Source organism: Micromys minutus (genome assembly GCF_963924665.1).
Source record: "Micromys minutus genome assembly, chromosome: 8".
Classification (NCBI taxonomy): domain Eukaryota; kingdom Metazoa; phylum Chordata; class Mammalia; order Rodentia; family Muridae; genus Micromys; species Micromys minutus.
Genome location: NC_137977.1, coordinates 33,380,343 through 33,395,524, shown reverse-complemented (window position 1 = coordinate 33,395,524; position 15,182 = coordinate 33,380,343). Strand labels below are relative to the sequence as shown.

Here is a 15,182-nt window from a genome sequence, read left to right as displayed (position 1 = left end):
GTACACTCGGAGACTGAGAGTTCTAATTTTTAAAAAGAGTGATGAAAATAAGAAAACTGCTTTTGATGCGAGGGTACTTGGCTCTGGTTTCTTTGTAAGCTAGTAGTTTTTCAGTAATGAATTCAATGCAGAACAAAGCAATCTTACAGTCATCTAGCCCTGACAAGAGGAAAGAACTCTGCTTCTAAGTCTGCCAGGTCATCTACACACCTTTTTTGGTCATTTGAGGCTGTTCAGATCCTTCTCCCAAAATGCCTGTGGCTTTGATTTTTCTCCGTTTTCCTCCAGCTGTGCTCACGCAGGCATTTATTTACAGTTAGTTTAAGGGATATCTGCTGGACATCCTTCCTGGGACTAAGGGGTGAGTTCATTTCTCTTAGACTAGCCTTGCCATGGAAGACAAGCATTAAGTATGCATATAGCCAGTAATACTTATGGGAGAGAGGAGGAGGGCCCCAGGATACATGTAGAAAGTAGACCTGACCCAGAGCAAGCAGTTCTTTTCTTTAACACTTAGACTCTACAAATAGAGTCACATTTGTGAGGAGGTGGGCCCGGACAGAGAGGGCAAAGGTGTGTGACACTCTAGTATCAAAGGACACAGGATGGTTCACACTGAAGTGTAAGGAACCAGAAAGGAGTCAGTCTTCTCTATCGCTGTGGCTACAGCTGCCACTTATCTTTAAAGCTCCCCTGAATTTCATCTCCTTATTCAAGCTTTTGTTTGGTCTTGGAATAGGAATGGTGCATCCTGTTCGATTTCTATACACTGGGAGGAGTTAAGTGCAAGGTCTGCCTTCCTTCCCCATCCTGGCTTGTGCCTCCCCTACCCCCACTACCCCAGCCTCCCAGCCCTGTGCTTTAGTGTGCTCAGGAAATGTCTGTCTGGCAAGGGCAGCCTCCAAGATGCTAATATCAGGAGCATGAAAAGAAAGACACCGAGAGAATCTCAGTCTGACCCAGAGTAAGGAGGCAGCATCCCGTCTCAAGTATGCTGTCCTACAGGCCAGATCTGGCTCCCACACAAAGGCAAGGCAGGCACAGAGGAAGCGTCTACCTACTTCCAACGCCACGTTTCTAAACAGAGGACTGGGTTTCTGACATTTTAGAATTCATTTACAAGGCCAATCTGGGAAAACTCAGGACCGTATCAGGGCTCCTTTTGATTTTACAGTCTATAATTGCTCTTATTTTGAACCGTGTGTTGCAGGGCCCAGGGGCAGTACCATTCATAATCTTTTCATTGCCCTGGCCTCTAAAGAGCTTCAAATTCCCTCACCGAGGCCTCCAGGCAACCTGAAAGCTCTCACTTCAAAAAGGGGGGAAAAGTACAGAGAATCTACCCTTCTTAGTTCTGACAATTTAAGGCGTAATTTCGGAGAAATCACTGTGTCGCTGTGCTCCTCGCCTCCTCCAATAGGAAAGTGGAAATGAAGATCCATTTAGCACCTTATGACTAGTGAGAAATCGCTGGTGGTTAATGAATCAATCGAACACATTTTTCTGATACTGTTTTTGTTCCAAATGCCCCAATTTCAACTTCTGCGAACAGAAGTCCTGGGGATTGATAGAAAGCATGTCAACAGCCCAGGGTAGAAAAGGCTATTCATTTCCTTCTGTGTCATGTGTAGGTACTTGGACAGGTGAGATTGTCACATCCCCAGGTCTGAAGCAATGGGTGTCCATTCTGGCCCCAGCCTGTGGTCCTGTGCTCTTTGCTGAGATGCATTTGTTTCAAATGAAGCAATCTCACTGGAGCATCAATTATTGTAAATAACCCTTTCACCCTCATGAGCTCCTTTGCAATTATCCCAAAGCAGATTTCTTTTCATCTGTAAGACAGTTTACTCCTCTTACTGTTTTGAGCAAATACCTGGGTAGCTTTATAGATTTTTATTTGTCTGATAGGTGTTATTATCAAAATTCTATTGAGATCATAATTGAAGAGCATGTCTTTCTGAGACTTCCAAACCAAGGCTATATAGCCAATCCAAAGATGACTCACAGGATTTAGAAATATGTTTTAAAATGTCCCTACAATGTACTAAAACCTGTTCAACCATCACTTATTAAGCTATATAACTCTGAGTCCTGGGGAAGGCCAAGGTGACAAGTTCAAGTTGTGTGACTGCTTCAAGGAGCTAAATATGGAATTATTAGTCCACTGGGCATCTAACTGTTTCTGCTGCGGTTTACTCAACATATTTCAAGCTTTGCTTTAATTATATCAAAGTTCATGACCTACAAGCTGTCCTGAAATAAAGAACCATTCTCGTATGTTACCTTAAGTTGTATCTCTCTGGCCACATTAGATAGCATAGGAAGCAGTAAGGATGTGTTTGCCTGCCTCCCTGGAAAGATGGATAACTGGCAGACTCAACCAGAGATGCTGTGACTTACCCTCCTGAGAGCCACAAACTTAGCATTCACTTTTTGTAGAGTCTTCTGCCCTTTAGCTCTGTCCCTCAAACTGGCATTCCAACTCTTTTTGTGGTCTTTGATCAGCTTACCTTCCTGAAGGCAGAAAGACTGTGTTGAGCCCAGATCATAGAAGAAAAATCCAAGGTCCAGTGCTGTTAAGCCACTCCCCAAAATGTCACTAACCAGTGTGTAGGTGAGGACCCAACTCCAGACCCTTTGAAGTCTTATGCAATGCTGCTTAAACCCACCTCGCTGGGCTCTTAGAGTTCTGGGTTCAAACCTTCACTATGGCTAGATTACAAAATTATTTTCATTGTAGCTGTGAACACTCCTTTACTGATTTTCAAGGTAAGCCCAGACATCTTTAAGCTTAGAAGGCATTTCCAAAATAAAGCCCCATTCCAAGCTTCACTTGGCGTTTACTATCTGCTTGTTACAATCTGTAACATGGAGCTTAGGGTTTCTGAATTTGTCTCAACAGATAAGCAAAGCCCCCTTGCTTTTCTCACCTAAACCATGAAGAGATACAGAAAGGCTTTTTATAGTTGTTGTTTGTAAGGTTCTACTTACCTAGCAAAATGAGACTGAATAAAATAGTCCCACCATCTTCCTGGAAAATCAGATCCTACTTGACTTGTTAACAACCAGAAAACTGAACTCAAACGTCATCAGCTAAAAACGTCTTTGCAGATGTAAAAAAATAAAATAAAAAGTGAAGTCTTTTGTGAGTGGTTTCTAGGAGTCTCAGATATGAAAGAAGAATATTTAGGAGCTAGGATTCCAGACAAGGAGCAGTGGATAAATGTGGTCATTGCACAGAGCTCACAATGAAGTAAATGGATTGTTCCAGCCACATGGTCCTGAAGTCACACTCTGCTCACTGTATACAGTGGGAGGTGAGGACGCGTGACAGGGCATGGTCAACTGGCAAAGGGTTGATAGGGGATGAACTTAATCATGTGAGCAAATTCATTTTAAGATTTAGGACCAGCTTCCTATAAAGCAGGAGGCAGGTCTGACTTGGTGGTGCTCTGTATAGGAGGAGATGGGGGTTGATGTGTGTGAGCACATGACACAGAGCTAGGTAGGACACTATGGTTAGAAGATGGTATTCTGATGTGCAAGCCTTCAGGACAAAGAGCATTATTTTCTGGGACTGGCCTTCTAACTTACTATCCATCTGTCCATACACAAAGGACAGGGGGAAGGGATGAGTTCCTCTTCCTCATCAGCAAGCTTGCGGTATGAAAGAAAACACACTGCACCTGCTTGTTGTGTTTGTGGAGGTTCAGTAGGGAGTCCTGTAGTCCCGAAGCTCTGCTGTAGTCTACTCTCTCCTTGTATCTTCTAATCGGAGAGAACCATGTCAGCTCTAGAATAGCGAAGGTCATTGTGGGCAGCTTTCTCTAATAAGTAAACGTCTCTTGGTAAGACAGCCCCCACTAAATATGAGCACCTAAAACAATACTGTGAAACGCCTGTTGTGGTGAGAACTTCCACTCCTCCTCTATGGATGAGATTCTTGCCATGGTTAGAACCACAGAACTCACCAGATCAATGAGAAGAATGACACCGTCTTATTCACAGGTCTACCCGTTTGTTTGTGCAGTTATGCGTAGGAAGTTGAGAGCACGTGTGCAGTAGAATCTTATACACACTCAGAACTGGAGGAAAATCAGTTGCTATTTTAACACAACAAAAGGGAAATGTAAATTTTGGGAAGAAATCTTCATTAGCACATTTTTTCCTTCAAGAAAAGGTATTAAAACATATTTGATTTCGAGACACCCCACTGTCTAGGGAGCACCACACATATAATGTGTGAGTTAGAAGAACATTTTCCCTGCTGGGTTTATTTTGTTGGTTTGTTTTGTGTTGTTTCTTCTTCTCTTTGGTTTTTTATCCCTTCAAAGCCTCATGAAGATTAGTCTGGAAATCTTTGAAAAGTGTCACATTGAGGAAATTACTCCGTAGCTTACCATTTTCACTGTGTTTCATGGGGTCCCTTCCCCCAGTCACCGAGGGTATTTGTTTAATCAGAAGATCTTGCATTTAAAAGGTGTTTGCTACTTCTGTCTACTCCCACTGGACAGCACAATTCTTTGTCACAGGAAGGTCACCACCTCCCCAGCAAGCACATGTGATGATGTCACAACATAAAAGGGTCCTTTGAGAGAGGAGTGCGATCTTCCAGCTAGGTCCTCTGGGTTTCGAAACTATCACCTTAATAGTCAAAATATTTAGTCACAACCACCCCTGTGACAGTTCTTCCAGGTCTAGGCTGTGACATTTAAAATATAACAGCAGCAGCCAGTGAAAATTTAAGGGTCGAGTGGTGGAAGTTTAGGAGTAGATAGAGATTTTTTTTTCTCATTTCATCTCATTCTAATTCAATGCCCCTCACAGTTGCCAGTAAAGCACATTAAACATATTCCAGAAAGAGTTGATTTAGCAGGTGAAAAATGTGTCTCCAGAGACCAGACATGGTACATTTTCTGTCTTGCCATCTTTCCATAATAGGAACAATGTTTACACTCCCTCATGCAGTGCCTCTAATGTATTCATGTTCCCTCACTCTCCAGAGGCAGGGATGCAAGTATTTGAGTCTTTATTTTCTCTTCTTTTCTTTCTTTCTTTCTTTCTTTTTCTTTCTTTCTTTTTTTTTTTTTTTTTTTTTTTTTTTTTTTTTTTTTTAGCTGCTGGCATCAAGCACTTAGGATCTGAGAGTTGTGATGTCTGTTCTTGCTTGGTATTAAAACATAAAAGCTCCACTGTTTGCATTTGATTAGAGGGGCTCAGCCCGGTAGCTGATTAAACAGGATAGAAAAGGCAAATTTTTTTTTTTTATTTCTTCTTCTTGGTTAATGTAGTGGAAGATAATAGACAGGGGGTAGCCACATAATTTTTATTAAATCGAAGAGATCAGCTCTGCTGAAGACTCTCGTGGTGACAGCAAGCCCAAAGAGTAATGATGGGACCTGACATGTTACAAGCCCATGGAGAGCCTTATTTAAATATTCTTTCTGTTATGCTGCACATTTACCTGAAATTGAGTGTGGGTTTTCCTCTTATTCCGTGCAAAATAAATGTAAATATTGTAACCTGTGAGCTTCAGCTATTTTTCATTGTGGTGACAGAAACCCCTCTGTCCTCGTATAGCTTCAAAAGCAAACATGCCTTTCTCCAGACAGAGGCCCCCTTGTCAGAGGCAGTCATCAAGAACAGACTGAGTGGGAGGCCTGGATTGTTGTGTGATTTGTTCGTTTAACATGCATAAAATTGTTGCTACTTCCTTCAGACCCAAATAGCCCGTTTTTTCTAATTCTATAGAAGGTGGGAAAGATCAAAAGGAAAAGACAGATCAATAAATTTTGACCCTGCCAGCCACTGTCTTTAGAAAGAAGTTGAAAAATCTGTACCAGAGAGAAGGAGAGCCACAAAGGAAGACAATGAATAAAATCGATTTACATACACGTCCCAGGGCTGGCTGGGGTGGGATGGGGGCAGGGAGGATTAATTAGTTAATGTTTGGCAAGCTGTGCCCTGAAGATGAGCTATGCAGAGGTGCTATTGTCACTTATTACTGTTATTAATTAACAGTGTGACTGCCAAACACCGGTAAGCGTCCCGGTGTGCTTTTTCCTTTCTTAATACCATGTGCGATGTCTGTTACAGGAGTGATTCGGGAAAGTTACCTCAAAAGCAAAGACCAACTCGTTCCTGTCACCCTCCTGGCCATTGCAGTCATTCTGGCTTTTGTCATGGGGGCCGTCTTCTCGGGCATCATCGTGTATTGTGTGTGCGATCACCGGCGCAAAGACGTGGCCGTCGTGCAGCGCAAGGAGAAAGAGCTCACCCACTCGCGTCGGGGATCGATGAGCAGTGTCACCAAGCTCAGTGGCCTCTTTGGGGACACCCAGTCCAAGGACCCAAAGCCCGAGGCCATACTTACACCACTCATGCACAACGGCAAGCTGGCCACACCTAGCAACACGGCCAAGATGCTCATCAAGGCTGACCAGCACCACCTAGACCTCACCGCCCTGCCCACCCCGGAGTCCACCCCGACGCTGCAGCAGAAGCGGAAACCCAACCGTGGCAGCCGCGAGTGGGAGAGGAACCAAAACCTCATCAATGCCTGTACCAAGGACATACCTCCCATGGGTTCCCCTGTGATTTCCACGGACCTGCCTCTCCGGGCCTCCCCAAGCCACATCCCCAGCGTGGTGGTCCTGCCTATCACGCAGCAGGGCTACCAGCATGAGTACGTAGATCAGCCTAAAATGAGCGAGGTGGTGGCTCAGATGGCACTGGAGGACCAGGCTGCCACCTTGGAGTATAAGACCATCAAAGAGCATCTGAGCAGCAAGAGTCCCAACCATGGGGTAAACCTTGTGGAGAACTTGGACAGCCTGCCCCCCAAAGTTCCACAGCGCGAGGCCTCCCTGGGTCCCCCGGGAGCCTCGCTGTCACAGACCGGCCTGAGCAAGCGGCTGGAAATGCAACACTCCTCCTCCTACGGGCTTGAGTATAAGAGGAGCTACCCCACGAACTCACTCACGAGAAGCCATCAGGCCGCCACTCTCAAAAGAAACAATACTAACTCCTCCAATTCCTCCCACCTCTCCAGGAACCAGAGCTTTGGCCGGGGAGACAACCCACCTCCCGCCCCGCAGCGGGTGGACTCCATCCAGGTGCACAGCTCCCAGCCCTCTGGCCAGGCCGTGACTGTTTCGAGGCAGCCCAGCCTCAATGCCTACAACTCACTGACGAGGTCGGGGCTGAAGCGCACCCCCTCGCTAAAGCCAGATGTACCCCCCAAACCTTCCTTTGCTCCCCTTTCCACATCCATGAAGCCCAATGATGCGTGTACATAATCCCAGGGGTTGGGGGCCAGGAGTTGAAGCATCAGATGAGGCGAGGCACCCACCCAGCTGAGCAAGGTCTCCACTGCCTCGAGTATCCATCCGACCAAGATGGCCCTAGAGGAGCTGAGGACGCTGGGTCCTCCTCCCTGGGACACAGGGATACTCTCAAATTGGGCCGTGTGGTTTGGTGAAGGTTTAGCAAGTCACCTCCGTTCTCTCCCTTCACGCGCCTCCACGTCATACAGCAGGTCGGACTCACAAAAGACTTCAGTATCATCACAAACATGAGCCAAAAGCACATCCCCACCCCATCCCCACATGAACACAGGCACAGGCCACACTCACATACGTGCACTATGCACACACCACACACCACACACACACACACACACACACAAAATGCTAAACAACAACCACAACATATTGTCCGTGGTTACACAGGACGTTACCAAACTTGGCTAAGTGTTCGAACACAAATACAATAAAAAAAAATCAGGAAATTTTAAAAAATAATAATAAAGGACTCATGATAACTCTAACTCAGACTTTAACAATGGCAGAAGTTTACTATGCGCGGATACTGTGAAATACCCACCAGTGTTACAGCTTTGTTATAGCAGATAAATGCCATGTTGGGCGATGATGTCATAGATTTCTGCTCCTCTTCGCTTTTAATGAATAACGTGACCGTTAACGCAAGTAACTCTTATTTATTGTTCACCCCTTTTCTTTTTCCTCAAGGGAAAAAAAAAAGACTCTTCCAAATACCACCGTATGGACAGCTCTGCAGAAGCCCATGGAAAGTTAAAACTATTTAACGTGAAATCCATTAACTGGAATAATTGAGTTTCTTTATTTTTACAATAAATTCACTGAGTAAATAAGTTGGAGCTGGAATTCTGAACTTTGTGTTTGGACTATCGGGTCAGTAGCTAAAAGAAAGTACCAGGAAGGAATATTTATTTAAATCTAGTTAATTTGTAAGTTGGGTTTCTGGCCAACAGGAAAAAAAAATGTTTAAAAATCCTTCCAGAGTCTAACTAACAACCAGGACAGAAATGTTTAGAATGGCACCCATGCCCCATTGCCCTAAACATGGCTTTGTCTGAGGACCCCACCGTCATGAAGGCACTAGCTTGTGAACCCCACCCCCCATCTCATTTCACCTTGCATGTAAGACAACAAACAAAAATCCACAAACTGTGTGAACTAATTCATATGCTGGCTGCCACCTTGCATAAATTAAGGATTTGATCACACGGGTGTTTCATGAAGAGGTTACATCTGTGAATAGCCTGTTTTCCACATGTAAATTTGTGCCTTACACCCTGAGTTGTATACCCTTGTAAACTGTCGTTATGATCAACTTTCTTCTCCTACTTGAAATAAAGGCAGATATTTATTTAAACCCTGCCCTCCATTCAGCCCTCTGAAGACTGAAGACGAGCAGAAGAAACAGGATAGCGATGGTTGTAATGCCGACAGTTGGGTGACACCCTTTAGTTCACGATGCCTTCCACTGTGCCAACTCCAACCACCCTTTGGCTGTGCTGCAAAGCATGGACCCCCAGTGTTGTGGGTGGAAAAATACCCTTTCCCAGAGCCCACCACCCCCTTATGTTCCCAGATCATTTCAATAATGTGACATCTTCCTGAGCCAGCAGAGAAGGGGCTAAAGTCCCAACTCTCTTTCTGCTGTGCCCACTGACTGGAGAATCTTGCTATGGTGATTGGGCAGGCAACTGGGAGGAGCCTCCGAGCTGTGCCTTCAGCACACCCAGGAGATGCACAGAGAATCCACTGAGGAAATAGACCTTGCTGTGATTAATGGGTACCCCAAAATACAAGCAAACCACAATGGATGTGGTAAGATCCATTTCTGGGGCAAAAGTATTTTTTGTTTGTTTCTGGGCTTTTTTGTTTGTTTGTTTTTTGTTTTTTAATTCTTTTATCTGTTGTTTGTAGAGGGTTGGAAGAGGTAGTGAGTGGGTTTTTGTTTGTTTGTTTGTTTTTTTCCCCTCCGTTGGTTTTCCTTTGCTAAAGCATACAGAAGGAGCCTTTGTTTATGCTACCACGAACAAAAGAATAGTCCTAGTCCGCACACTGTAACCACGAGCACTGTTTTCATATCAACAGTTTATTTGGTGGTCTTTTTGCCTCTTTCTTTTTCCAGTTTGATCTGGATTTAGTTTTGTCTTTAAAATAAAAATAAAAACTTTCAGAAAAAAAAAAAAAAGACTGACCAAGACAAATTCGAATTGGTTATTGAAAATTCCTACATCGAATCCGCCATGACAGCGGTCACGCGGAGCCTCCAGGGTAAGGCTGAGGACAGGGGCATAGCCCATCGTTCCAAGACCTGCCTCAGACCAGCCAGACCTTTGCTTGGAAAAAGATTAGGTTTGGTTTTGCTTTTATTGTCCATGCTCTGTCGCCATTGTACCCTGAAGCCATGAAGGCTTTTCTAGAAATAGTCTTTTCCCTTTCCTTTTCTTCACAAATACAAAAATTTTAAAGGAGATGGGGATCAGCCACCCTGATACCCTCTTCCTGTTTGACTCCCAAGAGTATTGCCCCAATGTTCATGCCCATACTGATGGGTATCATTGCCTCTGCTGTGTTAAGGAGACCCGTGTTGAAACCCACATTCCTGCATCCTACACCCCACTACTTTCTCGGTGTTAACCCCACAGTACCACATGTATTGAGCTGGTCGTTTGCATTTCCCTGTTCTCCCTTTCTGCCCTCAACCTTGCGTTGGGGAGGTGGGTGTTGTCCATAAACCTGAGCGTGCCTTTGCTTTCCACCACGGCTAGACACTGTTTGATGCAACAACGCAGGTTTGCATTGGTTGTAAAGTTGTAAAACTATTGTGATGTCACCAATTTTCCTTCCGTCTCCACACATCCTAACATCTGATTCACAGTTTAATGTATGTAGAGAAAATAAATAAATAAAGGAAAGAGAATGAAAAAGAAAGGGGGAAGAGAGAAAAATCAAGGAAAGGGCTCTATTAAGAGTAATAAAACCAGACTGTTCTACGTTATCGTTTGTGTCCTGAATGCTTTTGTTTATGTCTTTAGTTTTTATTCTTTAGGCCCTCTCCTGCCCCTGCCCGCTCAGGATAGAATTCTCTTCCTTCTGCCTCTCTCTGGTTTTCTCATTATAAATAACCATATAGTTACACATATTTGTTCACCGTCTCCTCAGCCTGTTCCCTCCACCCAACTTATTGATGTGTTTTCTCTGCCCACACCCAGCCTGGAGCAGGATTTTAGTAGAAGCCTCTGTAATTAAAGGCAGAGCACGCGTTGACTCTCTATTCATTTCATGTGATTTCCTTTTATGGGCTTGTTCATCATCAAACATTTATGGTAGGCTTGATAGTTTAAGAGATCAAGGCTAGGATTTTAGTATGGAGGGTCCACTAAAAATAGATCCTTGCACAGATGTGACTTCAGCCTTCTTACATATTGATAAGGTGGAGGGTTCTGGAAATGCTTCCTGCTAGCATTTCTTTCTTGTAACCAGGAAGATGGCTGAGTTATATTGGGATAAAGAGCTTTTTTCCCCCTCCTTCAAGATAGCATTATGAAATGCCTGTGTCAGGTTCTCCCCTCTGGAGGCTTTTTAAAAACAGTTATTTAAACAAGTCTTTGGCTAAGGTATTTTACTTGTGACCTTTAGTGGTAAACACGTTGTGAGTGTGAGAAGCTGTGGGGTGGGATCCAGGTCACATCCAGAGTGAGGCCTTGGCCTGGCCCGGTCATCTTAAATCACTTCTAGTTCTGTTCTTTCTTACACGTTTGCACTGCTATGCAGTAGCTGCATCTGTGAGTATCACAATCTTCTCAGCATGTCAGGTAATTGGCCATATCCACTAGCTGTGTTCCTTGAAGTACATTCATACTGACAACACACTAGGCGCAGATTTGATTGGTCTCTGTCTCCTCATTTGCATAGAGTAACTAGCATCGCTCTTTAATCACCATTCAAAGGGAAGGATCAAGTGCAGAACAGAGTTTCCCAGAACCTAGATCACATGACACCTTTGAACTGGTTCTTAAAGGAAGAATTCTCTGTCCAGTTAGCTCAGAAAAGGACTAGCTAACGAAGAGGCAGCTTGGATTCTATTTAGGAAAGGAAAAGTTTGGTTCGGTTTGAACAGCACTTGGGAGAACCTGGACCGGGAGACCTGACTCCTGTATGCTAGGATTTTAGCTGCTGAGCACCAAAACCCTGCCCCTGTTTGGAGAATACAGAGCAACTCGTGTATCTATGTTTTTAAAAAGCAACCAGACAGCAATGTAGAAAATAGCTGGTCCCAGGGCTGGGGAGCAGTCTCGGAAAATTGCCAAGTGATGCGCCCCAACTTAAGGCAAAAGCCCTCACCTGGATCCACGCTTAGAAAACAGAAAGCCACTCTGAAATTGTCCCTCCAAAGCCAGACAAAATAGTCCTTCTTACAAGTGTGTCCTGCCCAGTTGTCCCCAAGTGTCCTCTGATAGAACCGAAGGATGGCCCACAGCTGGTTCGTTTAAAAAATAATGATGGGGAAAGAGAAGAGCCAGGGCGGGATTTAGGAGTGATCCCAACAACGGATAGAGAAGAGCTGAGCTGAGCACCAGCCTATTGCCTTCCCCCACTCACGCAGATCCTTGGAGCAAGGTTTGATAATAGGAAAACCTGACACCCTCCCTCAGTGGCATCACCACCTCGGTCCTTCTTCACAAGCTAAGCATACTGGAAACTGGGGTGGGCAGAAACTCTAGTTTGGAAGCAAACCATCCTACCAAGTCAACCTTATATTTATCTGGTGCCGTCTGCTGCTGTCAGCTGGTACTGGTCTCGCAAGGAGGCAACTGAGGCGGAACGGGTGTATCAAGTATTTTAGCTGGAGCCCTAGGGGTGTCCCCACTTAGATGGAGGGAAAATAAACACCTCAGACAACCTGATTTTTAATTGCTGTGTTTGCCTGCTTGGATGCTTGTTAACGAGACTGGGGGTTTCTGTGGGGTGTCTTTAAACTGTTGTGCCTAAGGAGTGACTGTTTCCCTGGTCCAGAGAGGACATGTTGGACCTGATTTGTTTCCTTAGGTTCCATATCAGGTAAACTCAGCCTTGCAATTTGGCAGAAGCCAATCACGATGCCCCAAACCTCAATGCATGGGTTTGGCTATCTGTACAAAGGCTCTTTCAAAACAAAGTCATTCAGCAAGGGAAAGTGTCAGAAAGGCAGCTCTGATTTCAGACACTGCTCCATTTGGCTGGAGGGAAAGGGACAGGAGGAATTTAAAAGAGGCCCATAGAAATGAAGTAATGTGATTAAGAACATAATCCTTTCCCTGGCTCAGCCCTGTGACAGCTGGGCGTTTGGACCAGTAACCCTCAGAAACCTCATCTCACGCTTGTCTCAAAACCAGGCGGTGATATGTCTCTCCTACAGAAGCAAGATGGAAGGGCTCAAATTTATTGATCAGGACTACCAGACAGATGGGGATCTTCAATATTCCATTTAGAGTATTGTATATCCCCTGAGATGGGGAAGGGTGACCTCAATGGAGGGTTAGGGCTGAATTGATGTGCATTAAATGTGGCTGGGCAGAAAAATGTGCAGATGTCCTGGTAGTAATGGAAATGAAATTTGAGCAAATCAAGGGAGGCAGCTAATTTGCACAGGGTTTCCCAACCTCCTCAGAAAGCATGCATGTGCATGTACACATAAAAAAATCTATTGCTGTGGCTTTTTTCTTGAACCCAAACTGTCGCAGAGCTCACGACCACAGAACCAGTGTCATCTGAAGATCTTCTGTCAGGAGCACTTTCTCCTCTTTTCTTGGTAAATCTGGGTTCGGCCTAAACACTTTTCAGGGGAGCCGTGATGAGCTACAAAGTCAGAAATGTTAGCATGTGAACAGAGGAGGTTGCCCAGGAGCTATATGTGGGTCCCTTACAGTCAGTGACACCTGCTGAGGTGGCTAACAGCTTCTTCCTTCTCCCTAATCACCTTCAGAAAGAAGGCTCTCTGGAGATTCATTAACATAATCCCCAAGGCAACCCTCCATCCTGCTAGCCTGCTGTAATAATGGTCCAAATAAGAGAAACTAATGAAAGGGAAAAGTAGGTATCCACAAAACCAGAAGCCATTTTCATTGGTGGTTTCCAACCACAATAAAGGCAGATGAAGGTGACCTTGAACACAACCCTAGATCCCAGGACACCAACCTCAAAGACTTTTGGACGGGGACTCCCAGGTTCCTTTCAACACTGACAATGATGACAACTCAGCCAGGAGCACATCACTTCTTGGGTGTCATGACAACTTTCTGTGCATGCATAAGAGAGGTGAGAAAGTGGCCTGCTCTCAACCAAAGTGTTGTGCCCACTCTCTGATGTGGACACTGAATGTTTTGTATAGCTCTGCCTTGCCAGTGAAAGAGTATGAATTTTAACAGTGGAACTACCTTTTATTTTATTTTATTTTAAGTCAAAGAGGAATGGTCATACAACCAGAGAGGGTTATGGTTTCCAATTACTGAAAAGCATGATACGCAAATTTTATCACTATTTAGCATAATAATTTGCAAGCATCATCCTGTCCTTTATAACCCTCGATCTTGGTCTTAGTCTAGTGTGAGGGGCAATAGGCAAATGATCATCCCCATTTTACAGAAACTGGAATTCAGGGAGAGACCTCCTAAGACAGCGCTTAGCATGAAATGTAGTCATGTTTCACAAATGCTAGAGTTGACATCATCCCTTCAGCCTCTCAGGGACACCTCGAGTTACACAATTACCAGGCCTCACTGAAAGGGAAGAGACTCCTACAGGGTTTCCCAAGAGGGATGATCACAACAATGAAGTCCCCAAAATAAGGGCTCAGTGCACACGTTCTATTTTAAGGGCATTGTGCTCTAATATTTTTCCATAATTAAAGAACACAACTCTTCCTTCCTGCGTCTGCTGAGTCCTTTGGCCAGCCATGTTATTAAGAACCATCAACAAAGCAGAGAAAGGAAAAGCCAGAGCCAAACACGGTGACTACCCTTATAAGGGTGGACCCCACCACTTCAGACACGGTGACAGCCTCAACCCAAGCAAGGAAAAAGACAAAATCCTCAGTCTTGGCGGCTGCTTCCTCCTGTGCCCATCACACAAGGGAGTTTCAGAGGCTTAAAGGGAACCAGGCTGCATGAGGAGCAGACCAAAAACATCCTACACGTGGGAGCTTGGAGAACTTTCCCCATCTTCTTACAAAGGACAGAGGTATTTGGGAAAAGAAAAGTGGGGATGGAATGTTGACTGTCACCTCTCCGGCCCCACTGGATGATGTGAAGTTAAGTTGCTTACATGCCTAGAACAACATCTCAAGACACAGGAGTCAACATCTGTTCTCTACCTCACATTTCCCTCCTCCGCATCCGGGCCCCAAGCTCTGTGCTGTAACAGCCATAGACTAGACCTCCCAGAGGAAATAACCTAGAGCAGCACGCTCTACGGGGTAGACCAGACTGTCCTTCCTGTTGTCTGCAGGCCATGCAGCTGGACAGTCACGGGGCTAGACTTCTCCACAGCACTCTGAAGAAGCTGGGCTACTCCAGCCCTGGGCAGATGACCTAAGATCCTGCTGACAGGAAGATGAAGGTGGACATTCCTCAGATCCCACTGTTTGCTTTACACTGATTATTCAGTGTCTTGTTTACTTGCTGATAGACAATTAAAGGCCTGTTTCTAATCTATGTAAGCTTTTCTCTATATACAAACGTGCGTTGTGGTGAATAAGGAGCCTTGATTGTGATCAACTACAACCACAGTAAATGGGCATAAAACATATATGTAATCTCACCTGCACTGCAACGCTGTTTACTTAATTATGTGCTCATTAAGGGTAAT

General features: G+C 44.8%; 1 protein-coding gene across 1 annotated transcript in view; it reads left to right on the top strand.

Annotated features, from left to right (window-relative positions):
- SEMA6A (semaphorin 6A) overlaps window positions 1–10,208 on the top strand; it is a 117,427-nt gene extending 107,219 nt beyond the window's left edge. Inside the window, exon 19 of the mRNA XM_080919984.1 lies at window positions 6,097–10,208. Coding sequence (XP_080776110.1) covers window positions 6,097–7,298 — 1,202 coding nt within the window. The 3' untranslated portion in view covers window positions 7,299–10,208. The remainder of the gene's footprint in view (window positions 1–6,096) is intronic.
- Window positions 10,209–15,182: the final 4,974 nt, after the last annotated feature.